This window comes from Eurypyga helias, unplaced genomic scaffold (genome assembly GCF_000690775.1).
Source record: "Eurypyga helias isolate BGI_N326 unplaced genomic scaffold, ASM69077v1 scaffold9774, whole genome shotgun sequence".
NCBI classification, from domain to species: Eukaryota; Metazoa; Chordata; class Aves; order Eurypygiformes; family Eurypygidae; genus Eurypyga; species Eurypyga helias.
In genome coordinates, this window is record NW_010248182.1 from 3,857 (window position 1) to 21,748 (window position 17,892).

At 44.8% G+C, this 17,892-nt stretch overlaps 1 protein-coding gene across 1 annotated transcript in view; it reads right to left on the reverse strand.

The window, feature by feature from the left end:
* Nucleotides 1–612: 612 nt before the first annotated feature.
* Nucleotides 613–17,892, reverse strand: part of DESI2 (desumoylating isopeptidase 2) — a 54,433-nt gene continuing 37,153 nt past the window's right edge. The window contains exon 5 of the mRNA XM_010150975.1: nt 613–1,505. Coding sequence (XP_010149277.1) covers nt 1,263–1,505 — 243 coding nt within the window. The 3' untranslated portion in view covers nt 613–1,262. The remainder of the gene's footprint in view (nt 1,506–17,892) is intronic.

Here is a 17,892-nt window from a genome sequence, read left to right on the forward strand (position 1 = left end):
AGCTGTCAGAATGAGCAAAAATACATCCAAGGACCAGGCTTTTGTCAAGAGCCAACCTGGTGAGGCCAGTGAGCCAGCTGTGCCCATTTGTCATGCCACTGAAATAGTGCACACAACAGAAGGCGCTATGGTGGCCCATTTAGTGGAAGGGCCATCCATGCTTTCCACATGTGGCCCTAAGTTTCCCCCTCCACCTCCAAAAAGGGAGGAGAAAGAAACAGGTCGACATTCTTTGGGTTCACCACTTATTTTTTACTTTCTTGGGTTGGCTCAAAAATAAGCTGGGGAAGGGTGGCTCTAGAGCCACATTTTAGGTCCGTGGATGCAAGAGGAAAAGCTGAAGGAAATACCTTCCCAACAGATACTGTCTCCTCCTCCTTGCACTCAGGAGGGCCATTCCCCCAAAGACAGCCAGCAAATGTCAGCTAGAAGAGAAGTTCCCCAGGGAATCTGAGGAAAAATGGAAACCAGGAACGCTGCCTAGAATTAGAGGAACTGAGAGGGGTCTGTGCCAAAAAGCACCAATATGATCAACAGTTATCTCTGCACCTACTTAGTAGCTGCCTCTAAGCACTAGCCCCATCCTTTTTTTGACCCTAAAGAAAAGTTCCTTGTTATTATTTTCAAGAGCAGGACAGTCATTCAAGCTCTTAAATTTGAGTACTGAAAACTGGTGGTTGTAGAACGGCAGCACCTTTCATTCATCCTTCGCGTGAGTTAGAAACCTGACAATTACAAAAGGGATGGGGCTGAGTGGGCCTTGTTGCTGGTCTAAGAGATGAGAAGGTTGAGTTCTGGCTCTGCTTCCTTCACTGGGTGTGGGCAGGAGATTTGTCGTAGGGGAATGGCAAGCCCAGCGAAAATAGAGAGGAGCCTGCTGGGCTCACATGGGTGGGGGAAGAGATAAAAAGATAAAACAGTTCCAGAGAAGGAACATCACAGTATGGTGCACCCTGCCTGTATGCGTGCTCTCATGCTAGAGAGAGCCAGCAGTTCTCCATGGATCGAGGAGCATGGGGGCCCTGGGAGGAGAATCCAGTTTAGTCACCACGCTCCTCAGTTCAGCGTTGGGGTTCATAGGCATTTTGCTGAGCAATTGTAGTGGCAGCCCTTGGAAAAGGGACTGAAGCTTCACCTCCTTCGTAGAAAGGGTCTTCCATCCCCTGTGTTGTCCATTGAAGAAGAGAAGAGAGAAACAAAGGTGTGTGAAAGCATGTGAGAAAGAAGAGGGGGATGTTATTTGAGGGCATACTGGGCACAGTTTAGACCCGGGTATGTCTACAGGTTCGCGATGTGCCTGAGGCTGAGGGGGCTGCAGAGGTGGAGGGTGACTCCTCATCCATTGTATCCCCCTGGTCTTCCTTGTGCAGGCCGAGGCTGATGTGGCTCTGCAGGGCTGCTGGGGTCAGCCACTCCTTGGGGAGGCAGCTCTGGAGGAAGGGGATGCACGAGCTGAAGTAGGCCAGGCGGTTCACCCAGCGGGGGATCTCTTTCCCACATAGTATCTGTGGAGCAAACCAAAAAGGAGCATGGTTAATAGTGCTAAAACACGTGCGTGGTAGCAATGTCATCCCCATCCGCGCCACCACCTCAGCAGGGTGAATTTCCCATTGCTCAGCAGGGAGCTTTTTGAAATGCAAGGAGTGTCTTTTGCAGTCAGAAACAGCTATAAATGCAAATAACTACACAACTGCTCGACACGCAGCGATCCCTGCCAGCCATAGCCCTTGTCAGCATCATAGCAGAGACCAGGCAGAACAGGTCATGGCCCTCAACGGTTTTGGGTCTCCAGGCAATCCATGGGTGAAAGGACAGGCCTGATGGTTCTTCTCAACCAAGACAATGATACTCATAGCTCAAAAATTTTGGAAAAATATTTAGACTGTTGCTGTCCAGACTCTGAGGAGCCCAGAAGCTGAGCTTGACTAGGAGAATGGAGATGCCTGAGGAGCTGTTCTGGCTCCTCACTTTTCTTCCTCAGGCTGACACACTGAGCCAGTCAAGTTACAGCATCATGGGATCCTTCCCCTGTCCTAGCACATCACCCTTTAATTTCTCTCTCATATTTCCTAAATGTGTGAAAGTAAGCAACAAACAGAAAAATAGTAGCTTCTCACTAGGCCTGTGTTTCCTCATAGACATTCCTGTCACAGAGTTTCTCTCTGCTAGCACAGATACTGTTTTCCAAGGTCATCTCATATTCAGTTCAATGGAACAACCTGCTGCGTATGGCACTTCCTTTCTTCTACAGCATTTGGCCATATATACACACAGGGGCTAGATTTTAGCAGTCGTATCTGGCTTAGGCCACATAAGGAAAGTTTCCCTTTATGTTTTACCTTACCAGACACAGAAGACGCATGTGGAACTGGTCAGCCGGGGTGTCTCAAGAGCCTGTCTTTATTAAATATACTGCCTGTGTGGTCCTGCACCAGTATCCTAGAGCCTGAAGTCTGTGGCAGGTACAGTAGTCATAATACCCGAATTCTCCTTCCCTCACAGCACTGTCTCCCATGGAGCAAGACTGGCAGGGAGGAAACTCCACCCTGCAGACCTTGTCCCACAATTTACATGGATTAGTGGTTCCAGGGTTGTCCGTACTGAATCTTCTGCCAATACTAAACTCCTCTGCTCTTCCTCCCGCTCTTTTCTGTCTAAAACCGCACTTAATTTAATACTAATTGCTGCAGAAACTCAGAGGGTGTTTGTCTGTAATCCACTAAGGAGATTATTTGGTGAGATGCCTGTTATTGACAATGGAAATGAGGTTTCAAGAGATTTTCAGGGAGCAGGAGTTAGTAGAGGATGGGCCGTGCCGCAATTACAGTTGTTACAGCTGACAACCAGCCGGTCTTTCCTGTGTATGGCCTGGGCAGAACAATCTAAGCCCCACTCCAACCTTGAGGATAAGAGAATTGGCTTGCTCCAACAGTGTGGAGTTTCCACTGGGGTGTGGAGAAGGCGGCAAACCTGTGACCATGCAAATTTGACCATGGAACTCACTTTATTTTGACATGCATTGTTTAAAAATCAATGTGTGAAATTGGAGACATTATCATCAGGTGTCAGAGAATGTGCAGAGCCATTTAGCTGCTAAAATTACTCACAGGCATACACTGTTCTTTACTTAATACACCCCAAGGACTTTTATTTCAGTTCTTACCAGTTTTGCATTCTACTTAATCTCACATACAGCTATATGAATTAGTAGGTTTAAAATTTTTAGTTGTGAGACAATTAGTTTATTAGGAATTTTTTAATCTCCATCCAGATCCCTGGTTTCCATTGCTAGAGCTATTGCCTGAGCCTATAAGCAGATGACCTCTCCACCTGCGTTTGAGACCCATTCATGGCAAATTTGCCGATTGTGCTGGCTTTGTTGGGGACAGAGTTGATTTTCTTCGCAGTAGCTAGTATGAGGCTGTGTTTTGGATTTGTACAGAGAAGAATATTGACAACATGCTAATTTTTTTCATTGTTGACAAGCAATGTTTATATGAAGTCAAAGACTTTCAGTTTCCGGTACTGTTCCTGTTTTCCCAGCTTCTTCTCTACAATGAAGAGGACACAGCCAGGACCGCTGACACAAACTGACCAAAAGGATGTACGTCATGCCTACTATATAGGTTGGGGGGACTTGGTGGCGGGGGGGCTGTCTCAGGCTCTCTCTCTCTCTGGCTCTTGCTGCTCAAGGACTCGCTTGGCGTCGGTTGACAGGTGGTGAACGGTGGTATCATGTGTTTTGGTTTGGGTTTTTTTTTTTTCCCATTGCTGTTTTCATTACATATTATTATTATTAGTATTTTAATTATGTTTTCATTACATATTGTTAGCATTGATATTATTATCATCATTATTGTATTTTATTTCATTTATTTGTAATTATTAAACTGTTCTTATCTCAACCCACAAGTTCTCTTACCTTTTTCCTCCTATTCACTCCCCCATTCCCACTGGAGGAGAGGGAGGTGAGCGAGCAGCTGTGTGGTGCTTATTTGCTGACTGGGGCTAAACCACAACACTAATCCATTTTATTTTCTCTCCAGACATAGCTGATCCTTTTCACAAGAATACTGCTGATTTTTTTAAATTGTATTCAATATGTTCTACTCGAACATTGAACCTGAGCCAAAGCCAAAAAATGCAGCACAATTGCCTCTAGATTTTGTAGCATTTCTCTTTCTTCCTCTCCAGGAACTTAAGCAACATATTGTCAGTGTAGAAAGTGACTCAGTTTAGGCTCCTTGTGATATGTGTGTGCATATGACTCTGAGTTTAGTTCTCAGGCAGTCATAAGTCTCAATAAAGATTTCCCCCCAGATATTAATAGGAAAACAAAACCAGGGTATGATTCTTTGGAAAACTAGCTGAAACAACTGAACAGCACAAGATAAGACTTACTGAAATTGAAATACTGTTTTTAAGAGTTGGCTTTCTTTTCTAAGCAGATCCCCTAGCAACGGAAATAGCACTTCCCAAAGTGGAAGCAATGCTGAGATGTTTTCCTTTTGTTTATGGGAGCTTCTTCACCCCGAATGAATCAGTGAGGCAAGGAAGAGCCAGAAAAAGAATGAAGATGTGTGGGCATCAGACCATCAATCAGCAAAGGGCAGTTTGTGGAGCTGAAGGATAATGATGAAGTCAAAGTGGTTTCCTTTTCCTCGGTCATGCTTGTCCTCACCTCTTGTCAGTGAAGCCTCATTACTATTCCTCAGAAAAACACAATGCTCAACAGGAGCAAAAGGGCAACGGCAGGGAATGCCACTACACTACAGCCTGCTCCTTTTTCACTCTTTGCCATAAAGCATATTGTGCTGGAGCATCCAGCAGTACTTAGCTAATGGAGAAACATCAAATAAACCTGACTGCAATGGGATTAAGCCAACTGAGTTTAAATAAAACAGCACAAGCAAGATGAAGTGGGTGCTTTCTAATTACATATGACGACACAGAAAAATCTACCTACTGCAGCTCTTCAAGGCAATTCTCAAGTGAAAACCTCACACTGGAACAATAAACTCACAGAAGCCTGTTACCAACTATTGTTTCCCCCAGCAGAACTCTTTTTTTAGAGGTTTTTAGAGTTTAGGATTTTAGGTGGGGTTTTTTTTCTTGTTTACCAAACAAATGGGTGTTTCTCTTTTGGAGGGAGTAAACTTCTCTGTGATGGATCATGTACTTGTCCTGCCAGACATAGCAGATAAACTGTTATGGGTTAGAAATCACTGGCCCTGATCATTATATTGGATTGTCCTGCTACCATCCCTTCAGGAAACTTAACATACCTGTAGTGGAGCCTGATCTTGACACTTGACAAGAAAGCAGCCGAGCCTTTTAGGCTGACTGGAGAAGGAACTTCCAAGCAATTAACAGTCACAGAAGGGCTAAGCCTATATGAGGTGTAAGTCTGAAAGACAGCTCGGGGTTTAGTATAGCTTCCCTGAGGCAGAAAAGTGTTTGGGATGGGAAACCCTGCAGAGAACATGAGAGGCTACCAGCAGCAAAGGCTGGAACACCTCATCCCACGTAGGACTTCCCTAAGCTTTGCAAACTTCCTGTGAGTAGTGTCCAGCTACCATTGCCGAGCATAGCTCTTCCTCGTCTTTCTGTCACTGTCAGGTTCCTGAAGGTGTGAGTTATTCTCACCCCACAGAGGCAGCCTATGTCCCTGCCACAGGCTAAAATCCAGCATTTTGGGTAGGGAGCGCAGCTTATGGTTGCCCACCAAGAGACCTGTCCCAGTTTCCAGCAGAAACGTTGGCAGAGGCTGTATGTACTTGCAGCTTCCACTGAGCGGCACCTCGTCATAGAGAGCCAAGAATCCCAGAGCTGCAGCTTCTCCTGGGGACTCTGCCTAAGAGCTGCCAGTGACCCAGCTGGCATCTGCAGAGGCAAGTGGAAACAGCAGTTCAGACATCTGTGGCTGAAGCCAAACGTGAGGGAGAAATGGGACGTGACAGTTTGGGTGCTATTTCTAGGCAGCTGTCAAATCCGCACCAGGATTTCAACTCGTCAAGAAGTGACTCATTTGGGATACGAAAAGATCCTCTGAGCATCTTAAGCGGTATCATTTTGCACTAAACCATCACTGGTTAAAACGTACAAACTGCCCTGGGAGCTAAGGGCTGCACCCCATCGCTCTTCCCAGCCCTAAGTGCCCTTGGCTGCTCAGCCAAGGCCTTAAGGATCCCTGTGAAGCTTTACTGTGGGCAGGGGAGCAGCCGAACAGCTGGGAAGTGGGTTTTAATGGGAGGCCACAATGGAAGAAGCTGAGTCTTCTGCCTTCTAGAGGACACCACTATCAACGTGCTGCATTCTGTGAGGCCTTTGGGTCTATGGGCAAATGCTAGATGCTATGTGAGGCGGTCTGACAGGCTGAGCCCCTTTCAAAATAAAGTGAGGGGCCGATCAGTTGTAGATCCTACGACAAAGCTCTTGAATGCAGCAGGTACTGCGCTGTGCTGGATGACGCAACTGGGGCAATTCAGGCCATGCACAGAAATGTAACTCAAGGCACTTAGGAATCCTTTTTAAATGAGCCTTCCCAAAGGCACCGTGTAGCTCTCTGATCCATGAAAATCAAGATGAACAGAGGCAACATTACATTCCTCAAACAATATGTACTAATTACTTTAGTTCTTGTCTTCGAACTAAGGCTCAGAGAGTTCAGCACTGAACATCTGCTGACCCCCCCACTGCCACTTCCACTTAGCAGCCTCGCTAAAAACGAGGTGGCGTCCACACGGGGCACGTATCCATTTGAGCTACTGTACCGTATTCCCCTCGGTGCATCTTAGAGAATGCAAAGGGCTTTTATTGGTGCCTGAGGAGTCAAACACACACCCCAGAGTGCTTTAAGAGCAAAGCCTTTAGACCCCAAGGGGAATCTTTACAGTGTTTGCATGAGTTGGCTCCTACGAAGCCGAGACAATATAGCAAATGTGATGCTTATCAGAATTTCAGAATAGGGCCATTAGATGCAAACCAGCACACGTGCCCAGGCAAAGTTTGCAGGCTGTGCTAGGGTAGCCAAAAACCATATGTAGAAAGAGAAGAATGGCAATGCAATGAAATTAGTACTTGGACACATCTGGAATAAACCATTAACCCAATGCACGGGGACATCTTTTTTACCAAAAACTGAACTGGTAGTATAACTGCCCAGTGCTGGCAGAGATAAGGGAGTCTGAGTGCGTCAGAGAGGAATGTACTCTCTAGCTCTGCACTCCTGATCAGCTGCTGCACGTGGTATATAACTCTGGAAATAACATTCCTGAAAAGAACAGACACACAGCCTTCACAACACCTGAAAGCACAGTCTCACCTTGGCGGAGTTGGCATGCTAGGGTCAACCGCTTGAAAACGATTTATTGTACAGTCACTGTGTAAAACCAACAATTTCTACTCTAGGGGATAAAACTAGCCCCTGGGGATCAACAGAATAGATGAGGGGGGCCGCTTCACTGGGCCGTGAAGCTGCATGCAGCGAGCATTCAGCAGTGCCAGGAATGGTGTGCATCTTGCAGGGGAAAGGGTACAGCTGAGAAACTGTAGGTGAGGCTGAACGAGCTCAGTAACAAGGCTGCGTTCTGGAAGGTTGCATCCCGAGTCAAAGGTAGGAAGGGGAAAACCTTTTAGTTTAGGCAACTGTCTAAAATGTACCCATTCTTCTATGCAACCTCTTTTTGTTCCACAGCAGGCAGGGCACTGCCACTCCTACAGGTCCTCACCAGGACTGCAGGCATTTCTCCCATGTAAAGCAGAAGAAACATCTGCACCATCTCCCTGAGACCAGGCATGAGTGTTGAAAATGGGCACCATTGAAAGGAGGGACTAATACCCACGGCCTTGCTCCCCTTGCGATGCCAGTGGGACCGTGTTGGTCACCTCTGTGGTCCTACGGCAGAAGGAGAGAGCTGTCTCTATGCGGGAGTCTGCATGCAGAGAGATGCCAAGAACAGAGACGATGGAGCAGATAGCTCTGGGTCAAACGAGACAGCTGGCTTGTAGCACCTCAGCACTCACAGCACCATTTCAGCTTCACTGGCCAGGCCACCAGTGGAGAGGCACAGCAGCTGCAAACGTGACATCTCGATGAGCCACATTCAGAGCCGAATTCTGAGCGATGTCACGCACTAGTTATGTACCAAGACTGGAGTATAGCAATACCCTCTTTGAGCAAGAAGTTCCTTGTAACCAGCACTTTTACATACAGCCAGAAGCTGCAGGATGACAAGGTAGGCAGCAAATGGCCTCATAACAGATGACCATTTGGGGAATACTAAATGTAATTAAGTCTGGGCTTGTTAGTGACATTTAAAATAATGACTCTCCCACCAAATGGATGAGCAACTGCAATTTGTTCACATTATCATGATGGCATGAAAAGGAACTGCCTTCTCTTAGCAGGTGCTGTTCTGAGACCAGTGGCTGAGAACAGCTGTTGCCTCATAGGGTTGTCCTTTCCAGTGTCACCGACATGCACAACCTGACCAGCCCGACCCCACATGCATAGAGAGATAGACATCAAGAGCACCTTTTTTTTTTTTTTCTCCCCTGAATCACTAACCAAGAAAAACCTGTGTTTCAGACTCAAGCTTTGTTTCCTAACATGAGTGAGCAGCAGGTTACTGCCAATGGAGAAACAATGAGAGGAGAGAATACAGCAACAGGACAGACCTGTCTGGCAGTGTTGACAGGACTCCTAAGCAAAAGGTTCCAGTCTCTAAAACCTATCAACACCACTTAGACAGTTCATTTACACTCCTGACACTTTTCATTTATCAACAGGCAGCTGGTGAAAAGGACAGGGTATTTCCTTGCCACCTTCTTTTCTGGAAAGGAGGCATCTGTTCTCAGGCATTTACACACACAATGGCTCAAAGGCTTCATGATGATGGTGAAATCCCGAGATAGTAAAAACTAACTTAGCTCCAAGGTATTATGCTTTTAATAATAAGTAAAGTCATGGGGCTTTTGGGTTGGGAAGACAAGTGCAAAAAGCAGGTAAATAAAATAGATGATGCAAAACACCCACCCACATTTACACCAGCCCCCATGTTTTTACTTTTGGTTGTGGGTTGTTGGGGTTTTTTGGTTTGGGGTTTTTTTTTAATTAATTCTTAAATTATTTTCATTTTTAATCTTTTTGGCTAGATGGAAAAAAGGAAAAGGAAAACCTAAAGTAACAGCAGAGGCATAATGTGCCAAAATCAGACCATTAAAAAAAAAAACCAAACTGAAATGATGTGCTAAAAACTTGCTCTGGAGGGAGGAAGTGAATTGTGTTTCAAATTACTTACGACCTCATACTATTCCCCTGCACCAGTACATAGATAGAGAAAACAGGATGAACTGAGAGAGATGAAAGATTCCTGTAAAACTTATTCTACTAATTGTTTTTGTTGGGCTACAAGACTCATTCAGGATAGTGAGGCTTTATATTTTTATAGCAGCCTTTATTGTAAGGACTTCCCAAATACTTCATAAATTTTAACTCATATTCAGACTACACCTAGAAATCTCATTTTGCCAAGGCAGAGAAGCCACACCTGTAATTCAATATAGCAGTTTATTATCTCCTTGCAATCAAAATTATGCACAGTTACAGGCAGAAAAGAGAGAAAAAACCCGACATCCATCTGAAACCATGTGGATAATTTATGGGTGCAGGACGTCTTTATTAATTAGGTTCTTGTAAATGTATGTGGCAGTGAAAAACCAGAAAACAAACACAGGCTATTCCCCATAGAGCTAACAACATTCAAAGGCTGCTGCAACGAAGCAGGTCTTTCCAGGCTCAGGCACGGGGAAATAAAGCTTTCCTAATGTTCTTTCGTGTCCTGTGACTGGTTTTTTGTTTGTTCGTTTCCTTCTCTCCGTTCTGTCTCTGGGGAGCAGGGTGTCCCCTGCCATTAACAGAATCGCACGTAGGCTTTTACACAACAAAACACCTATCTCCTCCTCTACAACGGAGGCAACTGGAAAGCAATTGTTGACGAAGGAAAACAGGGGTATTACTTGTCTACTTAGGATCTGCTGAAGACTGGTTTATAAAAGCCTCTGCCCCATTTGACTGTGACTCAAATGTCACTTGAAGCTCCCTTCTCTGGTGTTTAATCCTTTCTCTCTGAGAGCATTCAGGCTAAGGAGAGCTTCCAATTTTTTAATAAAGTTATGAGGAGAACTCACATGTGCCTGGGGATGGACCTGAAAAGCTTTGGGCTTCAATTATTCACTGATGATTAGAAAATTTCCCTCGTTTGGTCCTTGATTCAGCAAACCTGCCTTTTTCCAAGAATTTACTGGAAGTCAAGCTCCTTTAAGGAAAGTAGGATTTTGATGTAAGCTTGTTATATGCTGTCAGCTTTGCCTTGGCTGAAAACGGACAGGTGAATAGCCAGAGAGAAAAGAATATTCACTGGCTACCATCTCCTGCCCCTTCAGCATAGCTCTACACCCTCTGACAGTAAACTATGATCCCTCCGTTCTACCAAAGCTCCAACCACACTGACAAAGAGCAACAGAGACGGCCGTACCATCAGGGTATACATACATCAGACATGGGTCTAAAGCCGTCACAGGGAGATCTTATGCTGCCCTTGTTACAAGAGGTTTGTATTTCCTGCTATCACACTGATACACAATGACAGAGCCTCTCACAGCTACTACCAATAGGACAGATTTTTATCAATAGTTCGAGAAGAGGAGAAAGAAGGTCCATCGTCCAGCCTAGATGTGCAAGCCTGATTGCACTAAGATCATCCCCTGCCTCCCAAGGAAATTCAGATTGTGTGGCCTCACCAAGAAATCTCGCATGCAGGTTTGATAATATCACTGTGGTGTCAGCATCAATAGTGGGCATGCTAAGATGCCTACGTCAGTCCTCTGTAACCATCAGGTTGCAGGATTCACTGTGCAGACTCCATCTCTTAATCTTAAAGGTATCTCCTGTTGGAGACCATCCTTTTAGGCTGATCCTGCTGACTTCAGGAGACTGGAGGCTATTTACCTCCCAGGTTGAGCACTGCAATGCTGCAGCTCTAAGACTCTGGCTGCAAAGCATTTGACTGTGACAGGGCCCATAATCCCTGCACTGTAGGAGCCAGCCTCAGCTAGGATGCTAAAGAATTTTCCAGGGCTGATCCAAGTCCCCTCAGATGCTTAGGAGACGTTTTTGCCTTCCTGTGTCGATAAAGAATGGGCCAAGATCATTCATTATCCCCCAGGCCTATTTTCCAAGGCCCCTTCAGCCCAAGAACAAGACCCCCCAGTTCCCCGAAATACTTTCCTCTCTGGAAATTTTTTGAAAATCCTACAACTCCAAGATGAGCTTCTAAAACCACAAGCACACAAATTCTGATTTAGACCTCTCTCATCTTCTGATGAAATGCGTTATCTCTCTTTTTATGCGAATAATGAAAGTAGGACAGTTCCCACAGGAGAGGCTGAGTGACTCTCTACTCCAGAACATCTTGTGGCTGATATTCAGGAGAATTTTTGCTGAAATGTGGGAGAAAAGGTAAACAAATCTTTAGTCCAACTTGCTCTCCCACACGCCAGCAAGCTTCTCTCTATTCAGGAAGCTCTCAGTTACTTGTGGATGAGTACGTCTCATCAGCTGGTTTGAGCTCATAAAACATCCCAGCAAGAGCTTTATTAAAACTGTCAGATCCCTCTAAAAGGCTCTGATTTTGATGGCTTGGTTTACTCTGAAAATCCTAGCTCAGTTCTAATAATTAGTCCAAATTTTAGCCATTTACCCTGATGGCATCTCTGAGCACTGTCCCCTGACTGTCCCCTGGATCCAATCCTTTGGTTCAAGAAATGCTGAGCAATAAGGAAACAGATCCTTTAATATTTAAAGGAATAAAGGGTGAAAAGGATCAGTGGGTACAAAAGGAAGCTGGATAATGAGATACCAATCTGTTTTCCTGAAGGGTTTTTAATCCCTCCAATCCAAATGACCTGAAAGAGCCTTCCGAAAAATGATCACATGTGGATGTGAACCATGCGCACTACCTTCAGAGCTGGACCTAGTCTTTTTTAATAGATTTCCCTGGGTATAAGAGAGAGAGTTATGATAACTTAGGGAGCAAATAGGGATGTTTAACTGTGCTTCACCGTGACTCAGTCATGTGGCCAAATTCTGCTTTTGTTGACTCTGGGGGAATTTGTATCAGATCAGTCGAGTGTTTCTGAGCCAGGTTTGTCCCGGGGGCTACTGCAGATTCTCTGTCCATAGTTTTAAAGATAAAAGCAGGTCCTACTAATGCAGACTCAGCCTTCTCTCTCTCTTTAAAAGTAGGGTACATTCAGAGCAGCTGCAAGACAGATAAATAACTCCAAGCTGGGAAAATGCTACAAAATGCAAAGAGGTTTTGACCTTTTTTGGTACTCAGTATAAATTACACATACAAATCAGAAAGAAATCATTCCCTTTTCAAGAAGATGAAGAAAAGACATGATAAAAGAATAAAACCTTCTGTCATTGCTGTCCTCGGGTAAAGTTCCAGCAGCAGCAATTTTTAAGGTGAATCAAATCAGTGCCTCTCAATTCCTTTCCTAATTATGATAAGCATCAGCTTCATATCTTATCAATAGGGATCATAAAACCCACTGATTTCATTGCTATTCCACCACTGGTAAGGTTGTTGGGGAATAAAAGGGGCTATTTTCCTTGGTTCTCAGGAGCCACACTAACAATTGCGTATGATGTGTCCTGTAGCAAGGTGCTATAGAGTTTCCTTAAATAGGGATTATCCCAGTTGCTTGGCAGTAGTCACATTGATGAAGGGAGAAGGAGTGATTTCCTTGAGTCATTCCCCTTATCTTCCAGTTCTGGTGCTGTTTCAAAGGTGTTTTTCTCCCTTTTCATGGTGGTTTGCCCTTTTCTGAGACATGCTGTAGCAACTGTCATCACGCCGTTAAGAACATGGCTCCATAACTTGTCTTAGACAGGAAACTTCAGAAGCATGGAAAATTGCTGGTGGGAAGTCAAATGAGTCATCTTCTGTCTGTGAATGGGCTAAGCAGCAAAAGCTTTTTCAGTCTTTAAGCTGCAGTGACATGGTGTGATCATTACACTCAATATTGAGGAATATCACCAGCCTGGAGAAGAACCTGGGAGCAGAAAACCTTCTTCCTCCCTCAGATCCTCTAGTTACTGTTATCTTCTCTAAAGATGATGCTCTCAGGCACCGTACACTCGCCATACGCCTACGCGTCAGCAGGGGTCATGTTCTTGTATGCCCATATTGAACCCCTGGCAGTCAACCTTTCTCTGTTACACACGTCTGGGGGTACAAGCTGTGCCAAGTTAGCTGTTGCCTTGCTTAATATCTGCCTTCCACAAGCCCAGATTGTATTGCAGGCTTGCAGGGCAACCATGAGCCATGCTCTGAAAAGAGTCCACTGAGAGCAACTTCACAGTTCCCTGTACCTGCATGCAACCTACCCTCGCCTATCCCCGCAGAACAGTCCTGGTATCGAAGAGTGTGTAGCTGCATTGTCTTCCTTGGCACTCCATGGGATACTTCCTTGTTGCCCACTGCTGCAGTGACAGGTGCAAAGCAATGGCATGGCTGGGACCTCAAACCTGTGGGTCCTGGCAAGGGAACTTACAGCCCAGGAGTTACTCTGAGTTTGGCTTTCTCCTGAAAGCACAAATGTATCCCTCTCTCCCTTTATGCCTGCTTTACAGTAATTTGTAACTTCTGTCCTTTTGCTGTGTCACATCTCTTTGTTCTGAAAAAATCAGGAAATTCAACAAATCACATTAAGGAAAGAACTAATTATTTTAGCCTTTCTTTTTGTTTTAAAAGGTTTTTGTAATGTTGAATACCCAGTATTTTTTTCCATCTGGCAGAGTTTAAATAGCCTTTTTCATCAGCCAGGACAACTCATAAAGGACATAAATATTTGGCAATTCCTTGAAGGGCCATTTGAACGTATTGCTCTAAGTATCCATGGGGGATTGCTAGGAACATAGTGACTTGACAACAGATGATCAAACAGAAGGGCTTTACCCAATATTGACGCCATCCTAACTGAACTCCCCACACATGCATAACCTCATCAGGATGCTAGAATCCCTGCTGCGTGCCAGCAGCGCTACTGCCTGGAATACTGACACGCAGAAGGGCATGTAAGCTCAGAACAGGATGGGAAGTTTGGGCTCTGCTGCTGATGGCTTGACTGGTTTTTCTTTGCAGAAACTGCAAGCATAACTCCCCCAAAAGGATTGCCCATTCTCCTGGACAGTTTCCTCAGAGATCATGGTACTGATACTACTTGATTTTGGGGACTGTCAACATAAGTAACATGAAAGGAATAAGCTTTGAACTAGATGATCTTTAAGGTCCCTTCCAACCCAAACCATTCTGATTCGTGTAGTCAAATTGCTAATCCCAGTTTGATGAACCTTTGAATTTCAACCTACAAACAATCTGCTTAAGTGGTTTATAAATATAGGTACCAGGGGGCCATGCTGCAGGAGTCAGAGTGACTGAGGCAACCCTAACTAGATTTTCACTGCTTATATCAAGCTCCCCTCACCTTCCCACACCGACATAGATGGTGAGGGTAAAGGGAAACCACAAAGCAGTATTAAGTGGTGTGTATATCAGCAACCTTAAATTGAAGCTGGGCAAAGGCACAGGGAGCACATCCGATTTCTTTCTCATAACTATCCACCCTGTTTTACATCAGGGTGGATGTATTCCACCCTGTTTTACATCAGAACCTCCTTCCAAACTAAAGATGGTGTGTGGCACTTAGTAAGCAGAGACATGCTCTCTGGTAGTTCTTAAATACCCCAGAGTTCCCCGATGAAGAAGAATTTCTCAGGAAATCTACGGGAGGAGACTGCTGATCAGGCAGCATGTTCACTGAATCACTTACTGAGAAGGCTGCCATGAAATGGCAGTGGAGAAGATGAAGTCTGAACTGCTGCTGCAGAAACCAGGGCATTCTCTGTTTTCTTTCCAGAGGAGCTGCTTTGTGAGTAGACACAGCCTTGCTTCTTTGATCCAGTACCTGCTCGTTAGAAGTCCATAGGGAACTGGCAAAGCAGGGAGAGATCTAAGTCTTGAGCAAGTATGAATATGCTTGGTAGTCTGTAGTAGGGAGTAAGGAAAATTCAGAGCTAATTGCCAATGAGGGAGTAACAAATCTCCTTGCAGCTTACAAGTGAACGTGAGCAGAAAGATCAGAAGACCCAGAAGAGGTGCATGGCATTGTAGGGAGAAGCTCAATGCCACAGCAGCACACAATTAGGCCACAATCGCACTGCAAAGTGAGTTTTTCCAGAGGTAGATAACAGGTCAAAGGCGTGCTCAGTGGGTAAATAGAGCTTATCTGCCTGTGCTGGACTTGCTATAGCCCAGGGATTTTTCAGGATGCATGGCCAAATGGCAGAGTCATGAACATAGGTCTGGACATGCCCCTGACCATTAGCTGTCAGCCTGCATGCGACTGTTAAAGATAAGTTACCAGTGATCGTGGTGGGACCTCAGGCATCACTGTATTAGACAGGAACTTGGCAGAAAAATCATTCTTCAGCAAATGTAGATGGAAGGTTTTCGAATGGATAATCTGTTTGCTGAGAAAACATTGGTAAAGGGCGAGAAAGAAAAAATGTGAAAATAAAGCCTGGCTCCTACGGCTTCAGCAGTCCTTCTGGGGATGGGGAACCTGGCTTACATGTCCTGGCAATTGGGCAAGCGGCCGTTATCTCATGGTGTGACCCTGAGAAAGCTGATCTGGGAGGGAGAGCCAGCCTCCTATCTCCTTCCCATTCCCTCTGCAGAACCGTGACCTCAGCCAGCAGGACACATGGCTGCATCTGTCCTCAGTCCATATGACCAGATGGTCTCCTCCCAGCCCGTGGCCCAGCCGCCAGGGCAACATCTGTATGGATACTAATTAGCAAGCCCACAGCCAGATGAGGAAATTAAGGCAGCCAAATACAGCTACCTAGCACATGGCCATGCAGCCAGATCTCCAGGCCTGCCAGATGGATTTGTGCAAACACACATTAACTCATGCATCAACACACGGCTACAAAGCTCTAGCTCTGGTTTCGCGTGTCGGAACAGAACAAGCCCTAAACGGCTAATTAACCTCAGCAGATAAGAGAGAAGAGATGTCATCAAAAGATTTCAGAGCGCTTTCTGAAGGAAGCCCATTGTACTAGGAGGGGTACTTAAGCACAGAGCAGGGATGCGACTTGTGAAATTACCCATGAGGCTCAGAACAACCACCTCCTGAACTCATCACACTGCTTACACCCCTGAGCAGAAAGGCCTAAAGGATGGTTGGGAACAGAGCTGGCCATTCCCTCTTTCATGCTAAAAATTAGCCTCCATCCCTCTCTGTGGTGAAAGCTGATAGTACTGGTAGCATCACCCTCCAGCTGGACTACAGCAGAGAGACTAGGAATTTATATTCACTTGAAATCCTTGGCTGCCTTTTGTGTGGCTAGAGTTGAATCCCAGTTCCTGTGAGCAAATTTATTCCAATGAACAAAATATCTACAAAATATCTACATCCCATCCTGATGCTAAAGACCATCCAGCAACAACTTCTTATGGGCCTGAAGCGCATCTGCTCTGATTCTGCATTTTTAAAACTTTAGAGAGGGGCAATAAACACAGGCACATATGGAGAGCAACAGTGACAAGAAATTCTGCTTGCCCAAGAAGGGTTTATTTAAACTGACCTCAGTAAATCCTGAGCAAGTTCTGCTCCTGGGAGCAGAAGTGTCATAACTAGCCATTTAGGCTTCTGTTGACAGCTGTTTCGGGACAGTGAATAAGCACACAGAATCCAACAAGAAAACTCTTAAACCCTAAATTCCACTCTTGTAGAGATGTTCACTGAAGGTGTAATTAAAGCAAAATTTAAAATATTCTAGTAGGTTTTTATTGAGATCTGTCTAATTTGACTTGTGTATAGAAGGTTGGACAAGGAAGGGACAATAAGAGGTTCACAGATAGGTAGTAGTGGAATCAAGGGAGAACGGCTTTGAGCTTATGGCTTGGACATAAACCAGAAATCTTACATATCAGAATATGTAATAAGCAATGACCTTATTTCACTGCTGCAGGTAAAGAGTTTTTTTAAGGTTTTCCTAATGATCAAACAGCTTTCTCCTGGGTTTCCTTCATAATCTTTAAGTTCTTATTTTCTGATGCAATCATTTGATTAATTGATTCCAAAACAGTAGTGCAGCTAATATTGATTTGATCACTGCACTGCTTGAAACTTCATTCTCTGTTTGTACCAACACAATGACTTCCTGTTTATTTTTATTTCCTAAAAATTATTTATAGACAGGAGTCAATATAATTTTCTCTTTCTATAATTAGCAACTGGAACCAACAGAGAACTGGTAATCCTAAGAGCCTAAGCTGGTCCCTCATAAATTAACTGCTGGTTCGCTAGAGATTTCCTTATAAAATCACGCAGTATTTTCTTCTACAGAATCTCACCAGACTCAAGATTGCCAAAAGGCCTGTTTGGGGATGAATGGACACTTGTGGCAAAAGAAGTTATTAGCACAGGACTCCTGCCCATATGATGAAGAAAGGTGAGCAAAGTCTAATGAACAAGGGTGGGGACTCCAGAAAGAGAAATTAAAGTTTCCGTGTTAAAGCAGTTCAACTCTATTGCGAAGAATGAGATTCTATTCTTGCATTTGCCATAAAACACCTATGGAAAGCACAGGAACATTTCTTATAGATGGTCACTTTCATTTTGTGCTTCTCATGACTTTTTCTAGCATTGGGTCAAGATCCTGAATTCACATTTACACAAGTGCTGAATACTCACACTGAACTGAAACACGCATTGAACATCTCATCTGGGGGGTGAGGGGGGCGGGAGGGTCGC